The 24048-nt window shown below is 27.7% G+C and overlaps 1 protein-coding gene across 9 annotated transcripts; it reads left to right on the top strand.

The window, feature by feature from the left end:
* The first annotated feature begins 1728 nt into the window (after window positions 1-1728).
* Window positions 1729-23787, top strand: LOC145184257 (putative RNA-binding protein 19). 9 transcript variants are annotated; one of them, XM_090091982.1, is made up of 17 exons: window positions 1908-2492; window positions 4458-4613; window positions 4887-5028; window positions 6885-7144; window positions 7522-7837; window positions 9099-9364; window positions 9601-9801; window positions 10215-10301; window positions 10399-10417; window positions 10638-10717; window positions 10885-11031; window positions 11628-11683; window positions 19084-19197; window positions 19423-19522; window positions 19624-19753; window positions 21716-21791; window positions 23591-23756. In XM_090091982.1, exons 1-16 carry the CDS (start codon window positions 1953-1955, stop codon window positions 21757-21759), a joined length of 2658 nt encoding a protein of 885 aa, XP_089948108.1. In that variant the 5' UTR covers window positions 1908-1952; the 3' UTR covers window positions 21760-21791; window positions 23591-23756. The 9 variants fall into 9 exon arrangements, 4 of the variants coding, with proteins under 4 accessions (XP_089948110.1, XP_089948109.1, XP_089948108.1 ...); XM_090091984.1 differs by lacking the exons at window positions 1908-2492; window positions 21716-21791 and adding an exon at window positions 1729-1893 and having other exon boundaries at window positions 23591-23787; XR_016453835.1 differs by lacking the exons at window positions 10399-10417; window positions 21716-21791 and adding an exon at window positions 1730-1893 and having other exon boundaries at window positions 2197-2492; window positions 10215-10318; window positions 23591-23787.
* Window positions 23788-24048: the final 261 nt, after the last annotated feature.

The following is a 24048-nucleotide window of genomic DNA, read 5'->3' as shown; positions in this document are numbered from 1 at the left end:
TTTTAAAAAAGAATTCAACAGTTTTTTTTCCTAAAAGAAGAACTTTTGAAACTCAGTTCATAGTTGTTCTATCACATGTAAAATTTAGAAAATGTAACCTTCAAACAGGGGCGATTTTACGGGGGTGTGTGGGGGGTGTTACACCCCCCTAGCAATTGTAAAATCAAACTTAAAGTCGGTATTTTTTTGAAAAAATGTTATAGTCGGTAAATTTCATGGATTGTTTTTCAACATGACTTTTATAGAATTTAAAAACAACAAGTTTTTTGAATATTTTTAAAATCTGCTTATATATGATAGTCGCGATATAATTACCTTTTACAGTGGCGATATCTATTTTTAGGATAGGATTTTTGAGTCGGTATTTTTAACATGTTTCACCCCCCCCCCCCTCGTATTTTTCCTAGAATCGCCCCTGCCTTCAAACCGTTTTTTTTAATAAAAAAAACCAGCGTACAATACAATAATAATTATTCATCAATTTTTCTACATTCTCAACTTCTACGTTCAAACTTTATTTGAAATCTTCTATTAATTTTATTTCCTTATAACACTTTCGTTACCATATTTTAAAATAATAATGCGAAGGCTTATGGAAACCAGGTCTGTTTATTGCGCAATGTAACGGTAATTTATTTTTGTTGAAATTGAAAGCGTTTTGAAAAAAAATGGCGAATATTAGGGTTTTTAATGGGATTTTTTACAACTTTGACTTCGAATTAGAGCACTTTCCGTTGATTTTCAGGTCTATGTTTTTTATATTTTTATGAATCAGCATAAAATTCTCTATCAGAATCAATCATAAAATTAGGGGGGGGGGGGGGGGAGAAAGTCGAGTAGCGCCCCAATTGACTACTTAGTACGTACTTATCTTTGTCTTTTGGAAAACGAAAAAATGGAACATTCTCGTCAGCTATTCCACTAGTATTTGTGCAGTTTATCGCTGCGCAATATGAAGGCATTTCTGAATAATGAAGATAATTATCTATTGTAGAAAAACTCAAGATAATACAGAAAACAGTTTCAACTAAGTTAGTTGTTGTTTAACTTTTATACTACCAGGACATCCCATAATGCTTTGGGCATCCGATTACACTCTTAAGTATGTAAAAATGAAAGAGTCGACAGGCCTTGGTTTGAACGACCGTGGTATTTTGGCATTTTTTACAGTAACTTTAATTGTTTCTGGTTGATTTTGTTTTGTACCAAATATTTAAATATAATGATTTAAAAAGGATTGCAAATCTGCATTTAGCAGGGTTAATTATGCCTAAAAAAATCTTTGTGGGATAACGCCCCCCAATTACCCCATTCAGGGAGGGGTAACCCTCCCCAAGCCCCATCCATTTCTGTCCCCCTCCCCCCCTCCCATTATTTAAACACTTCCAGCACCTATGTATATATATATAACTAAATAGTGCATTTTTCAGTAATTTTATTACAGTTATTTAGGTTTTTAAAAAAATTATTTTTAGTCGGAAAAAGTAAAAAAATAGTAATGAATCGATAAATATCGATATCGTTTTTACGATATGAGTTGCGATACTTATTGTAACTGAACGATAAATATCGTAAAAAATCGATAAATATCGAAACTTTATCGTGCTAATTTTTTGGGTACGATATTATTGTAATATAAAAAAACTTACTATACGCACATTCCGATATCTTATTATATCATATCGTAATAAGAAAAGTTTCGATACGCAGATGCTTAATAATAAACGCAAAAATAAAAAAAAAATGTTTGGCACCGGTGAAGTATTTCGTGGCTCCTCGGGGATCAAAGAACTTTCATGTGCAATTGTCATTAGTTATGCCACATAACCTGATGAAAATGTTACTATTCTAAAATATCTTTGAAGTTAATAATGATATCTATTAGAAGTTTAGGTAATTTTAAATAATTATTAATAAATTGGTACCATTTTTCTTAAATAGATTAGTTTGAAATGTCCAGATTAATTGTAAAAAATCTTCCGAAAGACATCAAAGAAGAACGTGTTAAGGAATTATTTGGAAGTCAAGGTGGCGAAATAACAGATATAAAACTTTGTTTCACGAAAAATGGAACTTTTAGAAAATTTGCTTTTGTAGGATTCAAAACAGATTCTGAAGCATTAATTGCATTAAAGTTTTTAAATAATACTTTTATTGATACCAGTAAAATTCAAGTGGAGTTATGCAAAAATTTAGGTGATCCCTCAGTTCCTCGGCCTTGGAGCAAGTATTCTAAAGGTAGCTCTTCATTTACTAGAAAAGCCAAAGGTATTGAAGATAGAAAAGCTTATATAAAAGAATTGCAGATTGGCAAAAGCATTCATGTTAAGGAAAAAAAGGATTTAAAATTTGGTAATAACTTTGAGAACTTGGAAAATGATGATGATTTTCAAGATTTTATAGCAATTCACTTAAACAAAGCTACAAAGCAACTCTGGACAAATGACAATGTAAAAAGTCATACTAAAGTTAAAAAAGTTATTGCAAAATATGTGAGTATTTCTTAAGATAAATTTTTAAAACTCTAATTAAAGCTTATTTTAAGGAACACTAGGCATTGTTTGCTTATAAGTTATATATATATATATATATATATATATATATATATATATATATATATATATATATATATATATATATATATATATATATATATATATATATATATATATATATATATATATATATACATAAACATATACATATAAATATAAATATAATCATGAAAGGTCTTTTAATGTTCATAAACCATTTTAAGGGCAATCTATAAATAGTTTTTATTTGTAGCATGGAATGTATTCCTGTATAAATGCAACTCTGTGTTCGTCATTGTCATTCAAAGCCAGATTAAGAACAATATTTTTGCTTCAAAATACTTCTTATTTTTACACTAACTTTGTTGATAGTTTTCAATTCTGCTAGTCTCAAAGTTTCATTCTGTTGTCTATCACATTAGAAGTTTTGATGTAATCAAAGCTTTTACAGAAAAAAGCAATTGGTATTTAAAATTCTTAAAGTTAGCCAGAAGTAATAATGATTGCCACAATAATTCAAATTGCTTGGATGTCATTGTCATAGTTCTATCAACAAATGAAAGTGTGTTTAAAGAGTGGTTTTTTCCCTTTTTTCTTCATCCTTCAACTTCCACCCCTCAAATATAGTTCAACCCATTGAGAACAAAATCTAAAAAGAGTAAAACTGAATAAAAATGCATTTTAATTATATATATAGGTAATTTGAAAATGTTTTACAACATACAACATTTTTCATACTATTGTGTAATACCACCACCATGTTGACTGGACCTATGCTTCCTTACCCCCTTTTCATTTTGTACTTGCAGAAATTTTGTTTTCAATATGAATTACTGTGGTCAGTGTATTCTCAAAGTGCATACTTATCAGTTAGAATATATGCCAAATGTAAAACCAGATTCAATTATGCAAAGATAAAACAAGTTGTCAATTTGAAGGAAGTTTTCCTCCAGTGATTGATAGAGTTCCAAGAGAAATGATAACTCTTATCTGCCTTCCATTTTTATGGCTATTTAGAGATAGATAACAGTCACCATTCTCTTGTTAATAACAGTGTGTAATTCTGTTCTGTAAAGTAAAGAATTGCATTACAGTATTGTGATTAGGACTTCCCAAACATAATTCCAGGATATCTGACATTAAAAATTTTAAGAAAAAGAAAAAGTTATGATCTAAATTATTTCATTTAAATTAAATTAAATATAATTTAGATAGCTTCACATATTTAGAATGAGCACATTTTCAATATCTTTGTTGTTACCTTTCAATATCTTTAACTAAAATTATTTTAGTTCACAGATTTCAACTCTTGCTCACCCCAATGCCCTAGTATTTAAATAAAAAGCATTAAAAAACAAAAATTATAAAATAATTTGTTTTTTAAATGTTATTCTTCTTAAATAAAAAGCCTCAAAAACTCCTTTACTTTTATGATAATAAACTCATTTACATGCTGTTCATCTATGTGAACAAGATCAATTAAGTTTGCTAAGAACTTCTTTATATCTTCAGTGTAGTTGGAATTTAAAGATTTGGTAATGCATCTATGAACAATATTAAAATGAATAAACCAGGTTTATTCATTTGATAAATAAACCAGGTTTATTAAAAAGGTCACAATTGTTAAGTTTCCAGTCAACAAGCTACATTTCTGAAAAGTTTATTTAATGTCCACTCACACAGGTAGATTTGGAACTATATTTTTTTTTTGGAGCAATTTGAATGACTCACTTAATAGACAAGAATGTTTTGAAGAAAATTACTACTTTCCAACCTTTATTAGTAAAATCTTTATTAGCAAAACCTTTAGGTCTTCCAAAACTATTTACTCACGAATTAGGTTTCAACTTGCTTAATAATGTTTTTAAGATTTTAATGATAAGTGTTGTTAGTGCTAAGTTGTTTAAACTACTTATATTCTAGATATCTTCTAATGAAGAGGACAATGTAAATCTCAATCACAAGATTGTTGAAAAATATCATAAAGGAGATTCAAATACCACTGTTTTAAAGAAGCAAGCGACAAATGATAAAACTACTGATTTAGAATGGTTAAAATTAAAAACTATGCAGTCTAAAGTAATCTTTATTTTACTGTTTCATACATACATACATACATACATACATACATACATACATACATACATACATACATACATACATACATACATACATACATACATACATACATACATACATACATACATACATACATACATACATACATGCATGCATGCATGCATACATACATACATACATACATACATACATACATACATACATACATACATACATACATACATACATACATACATACATACATAAATAGTGTAAAGTTGATATTTTTATTAGGGAGAATCCACTGTATCTAATCAAACAACAGACGAAATTGCAAATAGAGATTTAAATTCAAATGAAAGTTTGCAGGAAAATTCTCATAAGCAAAAAAAAATTTCAGATCTTGGTTTGAAATCCTTAACTATTAAAATGAGAGGTAAATGTTAATTATGTCAAATAAATACTTTTTTTTTTAATGTTAGGAACTGAAATTGTTTTTTTAAGCTTATTTAACTTATGTGTTTTTTTCTCTACGCTTTTGATGTTTGACTTTCTTTCTAGAGATAATTTTTTTTAATACTTTGCTATTTATGCTGTATCAAACATAGTAATAAAAAGTGACATTAAGTTCTAGTAAAAGTCTATTATTTTAAATGGTGTTTATTTTGAACATTTACAATTTTGAACAAGTTTCAATAAAAGTTGCTGGAGTTTATCTCAAGAAATTCTTACAAGCTTATTTTAAACCCTGTTATTTCAAACATTTTGCTATTTTGAATATTTTTTTTTCTAATCCCATGATAAAAATGCCATCTTTTAATCCAAACTTTTGAGGGAAAAGGAGTAAAAATAACAAATAAAGTTAGAATTTGATTTTAATGTAGATCATTTCTAATGTTTTACAAAACTCTGAATAGTTTATATAAAATTCTTTGCAGTGTTTGAATGTCATTTACTTCGAGTGTGTATATTGTATAAAACATTTGTGTTTTTAACCAAGAGCAAAATTTTGGTGGTTTAAATACCATATTAAAATAGGCCAAAAATAAAAATAAAATTTTGTCATTACCTAAAGAAGGACAAATGTAAAATGTCAAAAGCTTTGTGGTGCTGCTCATTAATCATTTGACCATGGTGTTTATAAATGGCCTTTGAATATCAGTCAAATGTTCCATTATCTGGTACCATAATCCAAAAGAAGGCAAGGGTATATGCTAAAGAGTTTAACTTTTCACCTAAAGCCTTAAAATTGTTTTTTTTTTTTTAACTAACAATTTTAAGGCTTCAGGTGGTTAGTTACATATATGTAAAGAATTAAGAAATATCACTTTCATAACAATTTCTGGGCAATCAAATCATGTAATACCTGAATTGGTTGTTGATTAGAGATAAATGTCACTACCAAGTATATTGTCTAATTATGACTTAAAGGGCATTAATAACGCTGACAAGTTAGGACTATTTTACATACATATGACAAGCGAAACATACCAATTTAAATTGGAAAAGTACTCAGGTGGAAAGTTAAGCAAATTTTGTATTACTGGTATGGCCAGCAAATGCTCTAGGAGATAAGATACCAATGTTTGTAATTGTAAAAGCTCAAAAACCATGCTGCTTTAAAAACATAAAGTTATTACTGTCAATATCAACATCAAGTTGGATAGATGAAGTATTGTTTGAGGAGTGGGTGCAAGAATTAGGCAGCAAATATACATCTGATTTATGAACTATGACATTAATAACAGAAAATTGCCTCGCACACCCTTTTATTGAAAATTATTTACATCCAAGTATCACAACAAAGCAGATCAAAGTGTTATAATTGCTATAAATTGCAAGGAGGTTTAGATAAAATGTTTGAAGATTGAAAGACGCATAAATGAACATTTTACAAAAGATAAAAAGTAATATTTAACAGTTGGAGAATACCTAGTCTTAGTCTTCAAACCCTTTTTCTGTTTTTCTACCCAAATTTTATGTTTGTCACAGCTATTTAGTTATTTTAAACATTTGCTATTTCAAATAAAATCTTTGTTCACTTGCGAGTTCAAAAAAATGGACTTTTAGTGTATTGTTATATGACTCTGGAACATTTCCAGTGTGGTACAGGCTACATAAATTTGGTTTAAGTTCTTTTTTGAATTTAAATTTAAATTTAGCTTTAGTGTTTCAAACTCTATTTTTACACCTAACACAAAATTCCTCGTGTATATATTATTATTGATACTTGAATTAAAAAGATTCTATAATAATGCTTGATTTGTTATTTAATATTGTACTTTCTTTAAGGTATTCCCTTCAATTGTTCTGAAAAAGAGATCATTAAATTTTTTAAGCCATTTCCTATTGACGATATAAGATTTCCTAAAAACAAGAAGGGGAAACCTAGTGGTTATGCATTTGTTGATTTTAAAACTGTTGAAGATGTTAAAAGTGCTTTAAGAAAAGACAAACTAAAAATTCAAGGAAGATATATAGAATTATTCCCTGTTAATGATTCAGAAAATCCAAAACAGGTTGATTTAGACAAAAGAAAGTGGCTAATGAAGGTAATTAAACTTGTTTATATATTTTATATATAAATTCATTGTTATAAAGATTTTTACAAGCTATTGCTTATCTTAATGAGTGCTATTAAAAATATCTAAATGATTTAATATTTACAGTAAGATATTCCAATTTCTCTAATGCATTTACCCAATTGTTTGAAGATCTTATTTTATATTTCAACAATTTGAATTAGTTCCTTAATAAAAGCTTTAACCCTCTCACATATGCAAAGCCTTTTTAATAGTTACTACAAAATAAGCTTGTGCAGAGAAAAAAAAAGACCATTAACTTAATTTTCATACTAATTTCCTTTTCATGATTTATTTTAACAGATAGCCTTATGAAAAACATTTTAGTAATTAGTTGTTTATTATAGGTTGAAGAAACTGATGAAGATATATCAGACTCAGGGCGTTTGTTTGTTCGTAATTTGTCATACACTTGCACTGAAGAAAGTTTGACAAAGTTGTTTTCTTCATTTGGACCACTAGTAGAAGTTAACCTCCCAATTGATAAGCACTCAAATAAAACAACTGGCTTTGCTTTTGTTACATTTATGATGGCTGATCATGCTATAAAAGCAATGGCTGGTTTAGATGGATCAATCTTTGAAGGACGTATACTACATATATTGCCTGGAAAGTCTAAAAAATTCACAGTTGAACAAGAAAATGATAGTAAGATAAATGATGGTAAGTTAAACGATTAGTTTTCTTCTGCCTTTCAATGCTAAAATAATGGTGTAAATTAATGGGTATCAATTTTCAAATATTTTTTGAGCAACTGGTATTATCTTTAGATCTTATCGCAACTTACTTAGTTTTAAAATTAAACTTGGTTTTAAATTTAAACTTTTTTTTAAAGTTCTGCTATTAGCATCCAAATAAGATCCAGATAAATCTTCCTAAATGAAGAAAGATTTAACAGCATTTATTTTTGAACTTCAAGGACTAATAAAATTGAAACCGAATCAGTTGGACTAAAAATTAAAGAAAGTTTTTAAATGTTTCTCTTGTTTTGAAACTTTAATTTTCAATTTCTCATCAAATGTTTATCAGTTTAAAGTTATTTCATATCCAGAGACTTGTCTGCCATTTAAATTTGAATAGTTTTTTTAACAACAGTAATAAAATGTTAATTAGGCTGCTTCTCATAATAAATCAAGGTGTCCAATTTTGTTACAGTTTGAACATGAATTAAAATGCATTTTTTTCACCTTTTGTATTAACTGTTTTAGATATAGCATAAATCTTGAACACCAATTATTTAAGTATATAAAACTGTTCACTTAATTTTTTTGTTTAAATTTTAAAAAGTTAGTGTATTAGTTGACTGGATGTATAAGTCAAGGTCACTTTTTTAGTGGCATATCACAGTCTTGACTTATACGCCAATATGTAAGGTATAGAACAAACTTATTAACTTGACTGTTTTATGCATTTATAAATTTTCTATAAAAATAAAAATCAAATAAAATCATAGCAATATATAAACTTAGTTTAAGAGTCATTATTTTAGATACTCAAATGATCTACTTTAATTTTTTCCTGTTTTAGATAAAGTTTAGGCAAGTCAGATAACTATATTATCAAGATTGCATTTTTAAAAGTAGACAATTGTTGATTGACAGAAATAAAGATTTGTTGAAGATCTTGTAAAGATACTTACAAAAAATTACTAAAAAAAGTGCAGAAATATTTGAATTTTTATTTAAAAATTCATAATAAAAAGTCATTTACTGGTATTCATGTAAAAGTAATGTATAAGAAGTGTAAAAGTGATGCATATATGTAAAAGTGATGCATATATGTAAAAGTGATATATAAGAAAGTCTGTCTACTATTGAAAACAAATTATCCTTGAAAAGAATAATTTTTTCTAGGTTAATATATACTATATAATTATAAAATATTGATTTTAATAATGTTGAACATCAGTGGGTATTTTCTTTAGCTAAACTATCATCATATAAAATAAAGGAGGAGACTAAAAAGAAGCTACAAAAAGAAAGTAATCATAATTGGAATGCCCTATTTCTTGGACAAAATGCAGTTGTCGATGCTATGGCCAGCAGACTTAACAAAGCTAAACATGATATTTTAGATTTAGAATCCTCTTCTAGCATAGCAGTGCGAATGGCACTTGGTGAAACTGAACTTGTCTCAGAGACCAGAGAGTTTCTTGAATCAGAAGGTGTTAAACTGGATTGCTTTGGGCAGGTATGGCAATATAAATTTTTGCAATTTGATCTTATGGAAAATTTTCTGTTTTAGAGAAAGGTCAATAGATAAGTTTAATTATTTTGAGCTATGAAAAATTTTTAATAATAATTTTTTTTTTCTTCAGATAAAAAAAATTATTTTTCAAAATTTTGATTGAAAATGCTGATTTAACTTTTTTTGCTGCTGTCATTTTTTTCATGTGTACATCTGATTAATTTTAAATTATCTAATAGGCAAATTCTTTGAGAAGTAAAACTGTAATACTAGTGAAGAATTTACCACCACAAACTCTAACCAGTGAGCTAAGGGATATTTTTTCAAAATATGGTGATCTGGGGCGATTATTGATGCCGCCATTTGGAATAACAGCCATTGTTGAGTTTATACAAGCAAAAGATGCTAAGAATGCGTTTAATAACCTGGCTTATTCAAAGGTTATATATATATTTTTAACTTTAATTTTACTAAGAATTTTGATTCACAAATGTTTTTAATGTGTTACAATTACTATTAAAGTAATTGTAACATTAAAATTACTAATAAAAGTAATAAATCTTATGTTCATTATTATTCCAATATTATTAACTACTTCTCCAGTATCCACAGATATTAAACAGTTGATTTACTTTTGAAATTTTAGTTGATTTTAATGTGTATGTGTTAAAAGAGAAAGTAAATGTACGTTATGTAAACTATTCTTCTAATTATTACTGTTACATAATAAGTATGAAAGGCAAAATCCCATTTTCTTACTACTAGTAGTTATTAACTTGATATACTTTCTTTAAACTTATACTTTTTATTCTTGAGTAGTTGCACTTGAAATTAATAATCTTTTTTTAATTAGTTTAAGCACATACCACTCTATTTGGAATGGGCACCTCTTGATGTGTTGTCTGGAAAGGTTACTAAAGTAAAACCTATTCAAGAAAAGGTAGTTTTTAGTTTTTGGTAATCTTTTCATAACATCTTTTAGTTTTGAGCTTAAAGTTGTTGTATAGAAAGCTGTCATAAATATTTTTTTAACATAGGTTGAAGATGAAGAACCTGGTATGTATATTTAGTTTTTTAATCATAAGTATGGCTATTTGTTGAAAGGTTCTGCTAATAATCATTCATAATCAACTTAATCTGTCTTAGCATAGTCTGTCTTATTGTTCAACATAATTTTCTTGGATGTCTTTAAATGGTGCAATATTAAAATGCTGAGCAAAGTTAATGACAATGATTTTTAATAAAATACTTTTTGATTTTAAAATTTTGTTTTCAGAAGTTGAAATCAAAGAAAAGCAGGCCATTATTTTTGTTAAAAATTTGAATTTTACTACAGTTGAAGAAAGACTTAGAGAGGTACAATTTGACGCCTTGTTTTATCAAAAATCTGAAAAGTTTTGACAAGCAGTAAATTATTTATAGTTTTTAACAACTAGAAATGGGCAAATCATTTTTAACTAATTTATGAAATGATGAAACTTCTGAAATAAATGAATTTTGAATTTTAAACTTTTGCATTTAAGCTTTTTTCAAGTTGTGGAGAAGTCAAAAGTGTGACTATTGCTAAAAAGCAAGATCCTAAAAACCATACAGCTATGTTATCAATGGGATATGGCTTCGTAGAGTTTAAGAAAACTGAAGGTGTTGAAAAGGCTCTCAAGTTGCTTCAAGTAATTCTATTATCACTTGTTGTTAGTTTTAGTTATGGCATTAAATGTGTTTTTAGAAAAGCAATTAATTAGTTTTTTTATTTACTATGATAATAAATTTATTTGCTTATGATGAGTTATTTCATTCAGTTAAAATGGATGAATTTATTTAGATTTAAATAATTGTTGTGAGAAAAATAATTGTGCAATTATCATCATCACTTGTAGACAGAAATGCTTAAATGTTCTGTACCAGAATTAGTTTATGACACTATTGGTTTTCAGATATAAGAAAGCATTGACATAATACTGCGTTAAAAGTTTATCTTATTTGCGTAAAACCAGTATCAAGTTTTAAAAATAAATAATCATAAATGATCTCCATAAATTGTTTAAGTATTTCAAATAAAATATTTCAAAAGTAAAAAATTTGTTAAAAAAAATATTCAATATTTTCTAAATGGATGTTATCTAATAACTTCATAAAAACAATGCAATTCAACTTTTGAAATTTTTATTTGTCATTCACATTTTTTGCTTTTCTTTTATGTAAAACTATTGTGGTTACAACTTTGCACTTTATAATACATCATTTTCATCAATGTTTTCTATTTCAGAATTGTGAACTGGATGGACATAAGCTTGAACTAAAAAAGTCTCATAGAGAAACAATGTATGTTTGTTGTTGAGTGTTAAGTTCTTTTTTTTTTTTTTATGTTAAATGGTTTTAAGTAATAAAAATTTATAATTTTCATTTAACTTATTGGTAATATTTGCTTGATATTTTATTTAAGATGAGTTTTTATACTTATCATTAATTTTCTCTCAAACAAGTTTATGCTGTTATTAATGTAAGAAAATCTTGCAAGTTGTTATATATTTAAGTATGGTTGTTGTTTTTAAGTAAAAAAGAAAAAAATGGTCAATGGGCTACTTTTCTATATTTTAAGTGAATTTAAATAATTTTCAATACAAATATGTTCTATTTAAGTTGTTTGCTAAGCTAATCTTTCTCAAAACCACCCAAAGGGTTCCATATAGAACCTTTGTAAAGATCCTTTTAGGGTTCTATATGGAACCAATTAAAATTAATAATGGTTCTTCAACGCTCCATATATAAAAGTTACACTTGGCAAAACACCCTATGTTAAAAGAAAAAAAAGTTCATTAAAACATTTTAACAAGCATATTACATATTTGAAGAATCAAAACTTGCAATTTTTGTGTGTCAGCGTTAAATGGAAATTACTCCAACAGAAGAAGGGTGGTTTTCAGCTTAACAGAATGCTTGCAGCCATATCCAAAATAAGTGGCCATCAAACAAGATACAACAAGGCAGATATTGAATAATCATCATCAATTATCATGACAACTACAACCCCTAATTCGATTGATGTAGCCATTAACAGATTAAGATTAACAGATGGCACTTTGAAAACTAGAGTCAGTGAAGCTCCTTTTGCCTCATAGTTATTTGTAAATAAAATATTTAAAATATATTCACAAATAAAACATTTAAGAAAAATATATTAAACATAAGCAAACAAATAACTTAATATTCAATAGTAGATATAGTTAAGATAGAAAGTACATAAAAGACTTCAATTTCTAAATTAGCTTTTATAAAATGCTAATGAAATCAATCAAATTACTAATGATAAAAAAATGTTTTTAAAAATATTGAAAATTTTCCTCAATAACAATAAGTTGATGAGACTTCTTCACCTATAGTTTCTGGTAGCAGAAGTATAGCATTAACTTTAAGAGTTATAAATAAAAATTTTAAGATATGTAGATAAAGAGGTATAAACAAGCGTAAATGTTAGTGCTAAAAAGTAATCTGAATTACAATTGAATTTTTATTATTATAATTTTTATTGTTGTAATTTTCTAGATAAATATAAAATCAACTAAATTAATTGTATCCTTTTACAATTATTTACTTAAATATGTTACTACAATTTGCTGGTAAGGTTCAAGTAAGTTTACATTTATAAATGTAAGCTACATGCAGCTTATAGTGGCATGCAAAATTTTCAAAACACCAAACCTTTTTCAGTTTTTAAAGTATAACTTTTCACAAGTATACTTCAATCAGCTGAAGTTTTTACCAAATGTTCTTTATCTTAATTCTATTCATAGTAAAAACCACAAAAATTTTAAGTAGTCAGTAAAAATTCAATTTCTTTTTGAAAAGGCTTCATGCAAAAGTTTAGAAACTACTGAATTTTTACAAAAATTGTAGTAAACAAGGAAATCAAATTTTTGTAAACAAAAACATAATTAAAAGCCAAAAAGTTTTTGAGATTTAGTAATTCAATTACTTTGAGATATTCCAAAAGCATGAAAAAGGTTTAAATCAAATGAAAAAAATGTCTTTAAAAAAGATTTCTGAACTTGATAATGTTTCAAAACCAGAAATAAGTCATATTATCAAGGGATTTCATCAACACAAATCTATTGAAATCAAGCTTTGCACTAGAAGAATTGAACTAACTTCTGAAAAGGCCAATAGGTTATTGGTAAGATATTCCAAGAAAGATCCTTACAAAAATGCTCTTAAACTTAATACAATTATGTACCAGTTTCATGGCACAAACTGTAGAATTGGTAGAAAAAAATGTTACTTACGTCAAAACAATCTGTAAGGCTGCCAGTTAAGAAACCACTGATATCTGCAAGATATTTGTGGTTTCTTAAATAAATGGGCATAATTTTGCAATAGATCATACTAGATTATACTAGACAATTAATGACTGGTCAAAAGTCTTTTTACTCTGGCAAATCATAGTTGATGCTATTCAGTAGACAGAATTAGGTATGTTAGACATCCAGCAAAAGACAGACTCAATCAAAAATATCAATTACCTACAATTAATTATGGCAGAGAAAGTGTTATGGTTTGAGGATGTTTTAGCCGTGACAGTTTGAGTCCCATTCATCACATAGAAGGTATTATTAACCTGAGAGTTTATTTAGACACTATGAAGAATGTTATGCTGCCACATGCAAAGAATAAAATGACTTGCAAATGGACCTTACAACATCATAATTAAAAATGCATTGTGCCTGTTAAAGATAATATAGGTCACAAAAAATTTGAAATTCTTGAATGGTTTTAACAAAGCCCAAATGCCTCATCACTGTGATGCTGTTTTGAAGGTAAATCGATATGCCACCAAATACTGCCTTATCTTATTGACATTTTAATGAATTTTAAAAAAGATTTTCATCAAAGTTTAGTAGTTTCTAAACTTTTGCACAGAAGCCTTTTCAAAAAGAAATTGAATCTTAGTTAATCATTATAGTTTAAAGTTTTTGCGGTTTGTATTATGAATTGAATTAACATAAAAGAACATTTTGTAAAAACTTCAGCTGATCGAAGAAAGTTTGTGAAAAGTTATGCTTTAAAAATTGAACAAACTTTTGTGATTCTAAACTTTTGCATGCCACTGTATTTAAAAAAGTGTAATAAAAATCTGATAAGATAATATGCCTTATCAGACAAAGTACTGTCAGGCATTTTGGTTAATTCTATCATGCTGTATTGTGACTCCTTACAAAAATAAAACAACTCCTTGTACCCAAGGGCCCTTTGAGTTGTAAAAAATCATTTAAGTTGAAGGAACCCTAGAAGTCACATTTGGAACCATAGATTTTTTAGTGCAGTTTGTTGTTTTTTGGCTAAAAATTAGACAGTATTAGATGGGAACCCTGAAACTGAAATTGAAACTGTCTCTCTGAATATTATTGTTGTTTAATTGTGTGATTTTCAATGCCCTACAACAACCATGCTATTTGTTCTGAATCACTGTTTATGATGATGGCAAGTTCTGAAATCAGTTTTAATCCTTTCTCTGCAGTATCATGACTTTAGTGACCAAATTTTTAAATTTTTTGGTATCCTGGTTGCTTTTCCCACTTCTTGGTGCCAATAAATTTTGGGTTGCTTAACCAATTTAGCAACTCAATCTGTAATGATGCTAAGAATGCTGAAAAATGTATGAGATTCAGGTTCCAGAATTTTTGACACGCCTGTTTAATGAGTGATTTTTAAAAATATTGGCTTACCAAGACAAAAGCTCTTGGGTACTGGAACTTTCAAGAATTTTTCTGCTTTATCTTGTTTCATAGTGGAAATAACATCTTTGAAGAAAGCAAATGGAACTTCCATTTGCTTTCTTAAGGCATGTTAGTTCTTAAGGCATGTAAGTTACCTCTGTAATGTTAGTTTTCCTGGCATTACTTTTTCTGACATAATATTTCTGTTAAACAACATAGATGATTGGTTATTTTTGAAGGAGTAACATCAGTAACTTTCTTGTTTATATATTTATTATCTATCATATGGATGAGTTGCATCCATAATATGACGGGCTGCAAAAGTACATCAGTACCAATTCCAGATTTTGTCAAAGCTGATGTGTAGAAAGCAGAAAGAAACCTGTTCATTCTCAAAATTTTGATAATCTGCATAAAATTTTTATTCAACCTTGTTGGATATCTCTTTGTTTCAAAAACAATATACCATCTGGTGGAGTTATTCCACCAGATGGTATAATTTTTCTAAAGCAAATAGCTATCCATCATGGTGAGTATGTATTTAGAACATTCATGATAATCATTTCTTGGAAATGTTGTAGCATTTTTGTTAGCAGGTTGATGTGTCAAATGCAATTACATGTTCTTTGATGGTTTGCAATCAGATGCCTTTAATATCTAAAGTTTTGATTAGTAACTATTTATCCAATAATGGTCAGGTTTTTTAAAAATTAGTAAAAAAATTATTCTCTTTACCAAAAATTTTCCAAGTAACTTTTTCCTAACTGCTCCAACAAAAATTGCCTAAATGTGATGTTGACATCCAAGGTAAAGAAGTTTTCTTCAATACATTTAGGGGCACTATTAAAGATGCCACTATTACTAATTGTATTGAGTACTAGTGCTACAAGATTGCCACTGGGATCATCAGCTTCTAGGAGATCCAAAATTGGATTGGGTTAGGTTTTTTCTTTTGAATCAGCAAGAGCAGGAACAACCTGCAATTTTACCAGAACACTAAATTAGAGAGGGTTGAGTCTCACATCTATAACATTTTCTACAATCTGATGTCAATTAAACATTCTACTTAGGCAAACAGAAGTCTGGATTTCATGATTACCAGTATGACATCAAGTGACCAAATATCAAAAAGACAATCCACATTAACCAAGAAGTTGTCACAACTTATAGAGTTGTTTGTATTTTTCTTGCTTTTCAGCAACCTGCTTCAGAGATCTATCAACAAATTGTATTTTGTCAAAAAAAATTATCATTCAGCTTAAAAATAATTATTAACAGTCATTAGATATTAAATTGTGTCAGTATCATAATGTTAATTTGGTTTTTTACAAAATTAGTAATAAATCCATGCAATTTCACTGCTTTTTTAAACTGGAAGTTAGTGCTTGTCTTGAAGGGCTTGGAGGTAGCTTTAAAATAGTTATTAAAACTTTCTAAAAATAATTTTATGTTGTATTCTAGCACTAGGATGGGAAAAATTCAATTTGGGTGATTTTGAAAATAATTTGCATCTAGGATAACCCTAATGTTGTAATAATATTTAAATATGTTCTGAAGTTTTTATTACTAAGATGCATCCTATAATTTTAAGACTATAAATTAGTATGAATAGATTTTATATTTTTAAGTCACTAAAAATGTGTTTTTATTATTGTTATAGTTATAATCACAAATTTCAGAAGCAACCAATAATTTTTTGATTATCTGAATTAAGATTTACATTTTACTAAAATTTAACATATCTAAACATTTTAAAAATAGATAGGTACAAATATGAAAGATCATACATGTGCCTTTTTAGTCATTAAAGAATTCATTATTCAAATTTTCAAGCCATGCATGCAAATTATAGTTTTTGAATTTATGTGTTTGCATGTATTGTGAGAGTTTAAAAATTACCAGGCTACACTAGCAAATTAAATGTATGCATGAAGTAAATGTACATAAAAATTAAGCCAAAAACAATAGCCTTTAATAGAACGCTATTTAATTTTCACTTTACTTTTAATGCATTAACAACGACATAAAAAACTTGGAAATTTTCTAAAGTAAAACATTTTAATACTCCTTTTCAACATGCTTGAGGAAAAATTGCTTGAGGAAAAATTAGTAGAATATTGGCTTTTAATAAACTAAATTTTATTAATATTATCTTATGAAAAAAAACTTCTAAGCTAATATAACTAGTTAATTAACAATAAATACTAGACAATAAAAACTGCATTTAAAAGTTATGGGATGTTCATACTCACAGAAAATTCAAAAGCTGATGATTTGGTACAAATCTTGTTGGTTTCAAAAATTAATAGAAGGTATCCTTCCAAATTATTTAGTTCCTCAGGATTCAAATCAGAACTTTGAGCTGGCCACCACATCAAATCAATTTACTAAGCTTCAAACCATGCTGTTATTTTCATACCAACACAGATTCTTTCATTATTCTAACGTGGATTCTAGGATTACCTTTTATAGCAGTACTTTTTATTAAATTAAATCAGTATTGATCCTAACAACTGTGTGTAGTCTCCACTGTTCATCCGATGTGAAAACTTCATTCAGTTTTTCAATAGCACAGAAACCAAGCCTCACCATTAACAAACCTCCTCCGACATTTTTGGTTGAAAATATTGCAATTCTTTTCTCAAATCACAGCAATATTCATCCTATACATCTAAATTAAACTTCTTTTTGTCTGAAAAGGTCACCTAATTTTTCTTATTTAATTAGAAAATGTTTTTCATATGAATAATAAATTTATTATAATCCGGTAAATTTCATATTATCAAATTACTTGATTCCAATCATGAGCCATATTTTATCACACAATTTTAATGTGATTTTCTCTATAAACAAGTTTCAGATTTGGTGTTTTTTTCATTTATATCATTTATAGTTCAAATAATGTTTGGATTTTCATGAATAGCTGTCTAACTGGTTTTCTACTAACATTGGGTGTTAATTCTGACTTAATTTGGGGCAAAGATTTAGTTGAATTTGATATCAATCTTAAAATTTGATGTGTCTCTTGAACAGAGATTTTTTTGCTTTTTTTTTTTTTCTGTATATTTTTGACATATTGAGAGGGATTTTTCAAGAAATTTCTGCTAAGATGCTTTGATCTGTTAAGTCTCCTAACAATTTCTCAATTTAAGAAAATTTTTTTATGAAAGGGCTAAATTTTTACACTTTTCTTTGTCGGCTAGAGTTTTTCCACAAAACATTTTGAATAATCACTATAAATCATTTACTAAAATTGACATGTGCTCAAAACATTAACTAAATTGACATGTGTATATGGAAACAAGATAGCTAAAAAAACTTATAACTGGATTAATTTTGTAAAAATAAAAAAAATTATCAATTAAATGTTTCATTACTATTCTTTTATGACACTCATTAAATATGTGTTAGTAGATATTTTTATTTAATCCTGAAACATCAAAAGTTCAAAATCAACTGTGTATCTATAGAACCCTGTGTGGGTGACCATAACCAATCATCATTAAACATTACTATATACGATGATTTTTTGACTTTTGATGTTTTAATTGTTCCCTAGTCTAATTTTGTTTATGTTAATCAAAATAAGACCATAAATGATGATTTTAGAAATTTTTTATTTTGTCAGAAATACGAAATAAGTATTGTGTAATCTGAAAAATATTGCAAGTTGCTAACTCTATTACTTCTATTCATATAAGCGGTCTTTCTATTCCTGACCTTAAAAAATATTGATGACAGGTACAACAGTTTTTTAAAAATACGAATGACTTTATCACTTTTAAAACTTTTTATTTCAATTACTATTTACTTATCTAAAATTTTTGCAAATCTTATTTCAAGATATTATGACAGAAAATTAGATACCAATAAAGATGGCAGTTTTATTAGGAATATGTGCAAAACATCTTATATTCATCAAATACATTTTGCTTTACTTCAATTTGGTTCAGAAACTAGTTATCTTTTTTTAATAATGCATTCACTTGAGATTTTTTGTAATCTGTTAAGCATACCTAAAGCATCAAGAAAGCGTGCTTACGGAAAAGAACAAATGAGCAGTAAAATGGTTGTTCGTAATGTACCATTTGAAGCCACTGATAAGGAATTGCGTGAATTGTTCAGGTGAATATAACTAAGTAGTTACTTTATTTTATTAATGGTTGTTCGTAATGTACCATTTGAAGCCACTGACAAGGAGTTGAGTGAATTGTTCAGGTGAATATAACTAAGTATTTACTTTATTTTATTAATGGTTGTTCGTAATGTACCATTTGAAGCCACTGACAAGGAGTTGAGTGATTTATTCAGGTGAGTGTAACTAAGTAGTTACTATATTTATAATTACAGTACATTTGGTCACATAAAATCATTGCGGTTACCAAAAAAGATATCTGGTTCTCATCGTGGGTTTGCTTTTATTGATTTCATCACCAAACAAGATGCGAAAGTAAATATACTTTTTTATTATCTGAAAAATGCATCATATGAATAAAAACCTTAGTATATCTAAAAAAATTTTCTGTTGTTTTTTCTTCTTGCATATGCCAGCGAGCATTCAAAGCTCTTTGTCAAAGTACCCATCTGTATGGTCGTCGTTTAGTACTGGAGTGGGCAGAAGATGATGATAGTGTTGATTTATTAAGAAAAAAGACTGCTGAACTTTATCATGAATCCTCAGGTAAAATAGGCACTTAATATTCTCAACATTTATTATGAAAAATTTTCAATTGTTGTTTCGAAAATTGCATTGGACTCAGTTTTTTTTAACCGGGAGGTGTATGGTGATTCTTTTTCACACGGGATGAAATTTTGGACCTCTATATTTTTGTAGGTTTTAGGTGTAAGAACCTGATGAATAATAGAGGCTTAAAAAAATGAAGCAAGTGTACTGAGCTTACCAGTTGTTTGCAATCTATCGATAGTAGTATAAAGATATGAGAAAAATCGTTAAGAAAACAATTTTAGGAAAACATTTTTATTTTCTTGGAGTGGACCAAGGCCCTCTACGTTACTGGTATCTAACGAGAGGCTACTTAGGTGTTGGGTTTTATGCATTTGGTAAAAAACATAGTCAGGTTGTGAAACTTAAACTTTGAAAAATAGTTTGTTAAATGTAAATGTTTTTTATTAAAAACTAAATTATTAATTTTTTTTCTTCCTGAATCGGGTTTGAAACAGAAAAATATATAAAAGTTAAACCAGGATTGTATTAAATTTCTTATTTCAAACCGGGATTGCGATTTTTTTTTTTTTTTTTTTGTTTTTTTTTTTTTGTTTTGTTTCAATCTAGGTTAAAGTCTCTATAAAGGTAAGAATTAAAATCAGCAAGAAAATCGTGTAATAATGATAGCATTCAAAATAAGTTAGAAATAGTATATAAAAGTCGTATATTGTGTTTGTAAAGTTTGAAATTTTTTAAATGGGTTTAAACATAAAAACCTACCAGCATGATCAGTTTAAATTTATAATTCAAAAACCAATTCCATGTAAAACAGTAAACAGTCTGGTTTTTATTGCCTAAAATTGTATAGATTTTCCTGAAATTATTGTAGTTTTTTAACGCACAAAATTTTAAAAATCAATAATTATTCTGATTTGAAGTGAAAAGAAAAGGAAATCCTAGAACTAAATTCGTACTTAAAAAGACATTTTTTTTGACAGATTTTCTTTAAACAAACCATGTAATATTCTCATTAGAGTGTTTAAGAAGTATTTATCAGTTATTTTATCAATTTTATATTGAAGCATTTTTTTATATTCGCATTTTATTAAGTGCTCATTAATGTCCCGTTTGATATCTTGTTTTGAAATTGTACGATGCGACTTTGAAAATCATTTCAGTTACTCAAGTGAACTAAGGCGGGAAACCAGGATTTTTTCAACAAAAACTGTACTTATGCTATAGTTGATATTTTGTTTAAATGTTAAACAAAATGCCACATATTTGGTACCGTTGGAAAGATTTTTTGATGAATTTCTTGATGCAATTAAAATATATATTTTATAAGTAACCTACGAGATAGGATAGGCGCTAGAAAGTAGCCAATATTTACTACAAAACCTGTCCGCGCACAGAGATTAGCGCTCGTTTTCGGCTAAATTTTGCCTCAGAATATCCGTTGAGCTTTGAGCCATACAATTACATCGTGACAAAGCCTTTTAAATTAACATAGAGCTCGAAAATTAAATAAAAACCATCTTTTTTTTTGTTTTACAATAATAAAACTTTGTTTTTTATAGAACAAAAACAAAAGTGATAACGTTTGTCACGTACTTTTTGTGCACAGTTTTCAGTCGTGTTCACTAAAAAGTAATAAAAATTTATAAATAAATTATGGTTCGGTTGCGCCAAAGATAAATGTAATAAAAAAGAGTCTCGGTTGTATTTTACTCGGTTATATTTCCTCAATACTCTCGGCTGTAGTTTTCGGTAAATTTATTATATAAATTATCTTACGCGTCATTCGCAACAGAACTGTTTTTTAAAAAATTGCTTATATATACAAAAGAAATTATTGACGCCAAATACGGTTTGCATAAATTATAAAGTTCTCGGTAGCGAAGCTTACCGCGGTATGCATAAGTTATTAACGAAACAACCGATCGAATTTAACTAAAGCTTTCGGCTTTTTTTTTTTAGAAAAAAACTGGTTTCCCGCCTTAGTACACTTGAGTATATGGTAAATTTCTTGAAGTAACAAGAATAATGGTGTACAGTGAGTCAAAACCTTTGTGTCAAAATTTTTATTAAAATTGTTATAATTTAAGAATACAAACCATAAAATGTTAATATCAAGCGTCATCATTTATTGTTGAAACCTTAAAAAACATAAAAAATGTCAAATTAAAAGAAAATCTTAATAAAAAGATTAAAAATAGGTTTTATCTGCTGATATTAGTTTAAAATCCACTTGATAAACAAGTTAGGGTTATGTGCAACTTTACAATAAATTCTTTTTTAATTCCTGTAATTTCGGTGAATTTGAATTTATTTTCATTTATTTCAAATTCATTTGAAAAAGACTCATCGAGCAGTGTTATTGTCATTTGGTGTTTCTAATTCTCCACATTTCGGGTAGTAAACAACAATTTCAATTTTTTAAGAATGTCTTTTTTATATTAATTTTTTTTTTGTCAAGAACTTCCTCTGCGGCTCCTCTTGCTTGCCATTGTTTGATTGGCAACTTTTGTGTAACATGAATAAGACACTAAAAAAAATTTTTATCAGACAAGACACTGAATTATTTATCGATTTATGAATTGTTGATAATCCGTATTGCAGTCGATCCGATGAATAGGGAAGTTTCATAACTTTGTCAATGTTTTTCATGTCTTTTGAGGAATATCTACATATATCACAACATTGACTGGAACTTGTTACATTTGATAAAGCAATATAGGCTTTGCCATCTATCTTAGTAACTTGAATATTATGCCTGATTGGAATGGACTTGCCATTAAATAATACAATAGTAATTCTGCAATAGTAGATTTCTCATCATTTACATCTTAAAGCTCGAAAATATAATGCAGATGAAGGTTATGGGTTCCTTCAAATAACAGGTTAGTTCTCCAATAGAAGTTTTTATCTGAAGTGTAACAAGGCAAGTTACTAACATTAGCTCTTCTTTATTAAATCACGGAGACTATCAACAGAGATTGTCTATTTGTATGTGCTTTCGCCTGTAGAGTTATCAAAGTCTATTTTTTAATGGAAGGTAACCAGTTCAAATTGTTCCATCATACATAACATCATTTTGAACTTGACAAAATCTTTGTGCTGTATGGTCACATAAACTTTGCAGTGGTATGTTAGAAATATAGTAAAGAATCATGTCGTTAAGGTAATACAAAAGTTTGATGATTTGTTATTTTTATATGAAGGATGTAGGTTACAATGTTTTGCAATTGCAGCATTTTTGTAAAGCTGAAATGCAGCCTTGGTCATATTTGAATCTAACATTAAATACAATGTTTCATTTCCAGAAAGTATGGAATACATTCTTATTTAAATATTTGCATCTAGATTTAATAATTGTGCATTGTTCTTGATAAATACAAGTTCTGTGCGTTTAGAGATAATTCAGCTTGTACTAAGAGAAGCTTGTATGTTCATAAGTGTTGACCTCCTAATTTTGTTATTGTTCTGATCAACCGACAACCTAAAAAATGAAATTAAATGACAATCATTAAAATGCAGTATCTTGAATATTAGTGCTATTATCTCGTCAGAGTTGTAAATATCCAAATATTTCATCTTAAAACAAAATAGTTTTTATGAAATTTTTTAATATATTAAATCTAATAAAAATAGATTTAATGAAAAGGTTATGGCCTTAAATTTTTATTTAGGGCTATAGCAGCAACAGTCACCAACGAAAAATTTAAATTTATAAATTATAAAAATATAAATATTTTTATTTTTTTACCGTATCTCTAAATATTTTAGAACTTTGATTTCTTTCTAACTTCTGTGTGTGGACATGATGAGCTATAAATTTTGTTTTTCTTTTAGAGCCATCAGCGAAAAAGTCGAAGTCACAATTACAGAATGCACTTGATAACACTGATTCCTTTGTCAGTTAAATCTACAATAAAAGAAAAAAGAGCGAAGATTTTTAAATTTTCATTCGAAGTAATTAAAAATCTTAGTACCTAAAAAAAATAATCCAAATCCAAAATCGTGAATTTCTGCAATAAATTTAACGGTCACTTAATGTTTTTTACATACAATTATCGAAGGCATCAACTTTATAAGAAAAAAATAGTGTGAAAACATGTTAATATTGAATGCGTTGAGAAATGCGAAAAAAAGTCTTAAATATTAGACACAAAGCGTATCTTAGTTTTTACCTGTTAAAGCGGGTTTTGGTTTTATAAGATTGCTTGAGAAACACGGGACTTTTTTTTTTTTTTTTTTATCTTTTTTTGAGTTTTTAGCGCCATTGACTTCAAGATCACAAAAGAACTCTA

Source organism: Hydra viridissima, unplaced genomic scaffold, assembly GCF_058129835.1.
Source record: "Hydra viridissima isolate aposymbiotic clone 2 unplaced genomic scaffold, HvirCarnegie_v1 scaffold_7, whole genome shotgun sequence".
NCBI lineage: Eukaryota > Metazoa > Cnidaria > Hydrozoa > Anthoathecata > Hydridae > Hydra > Hydra viridissima.
Note: the sequence above shows the minus strand (reverse complement) of the source record. Positions and strands in the feature narration are given on the sequence as shown.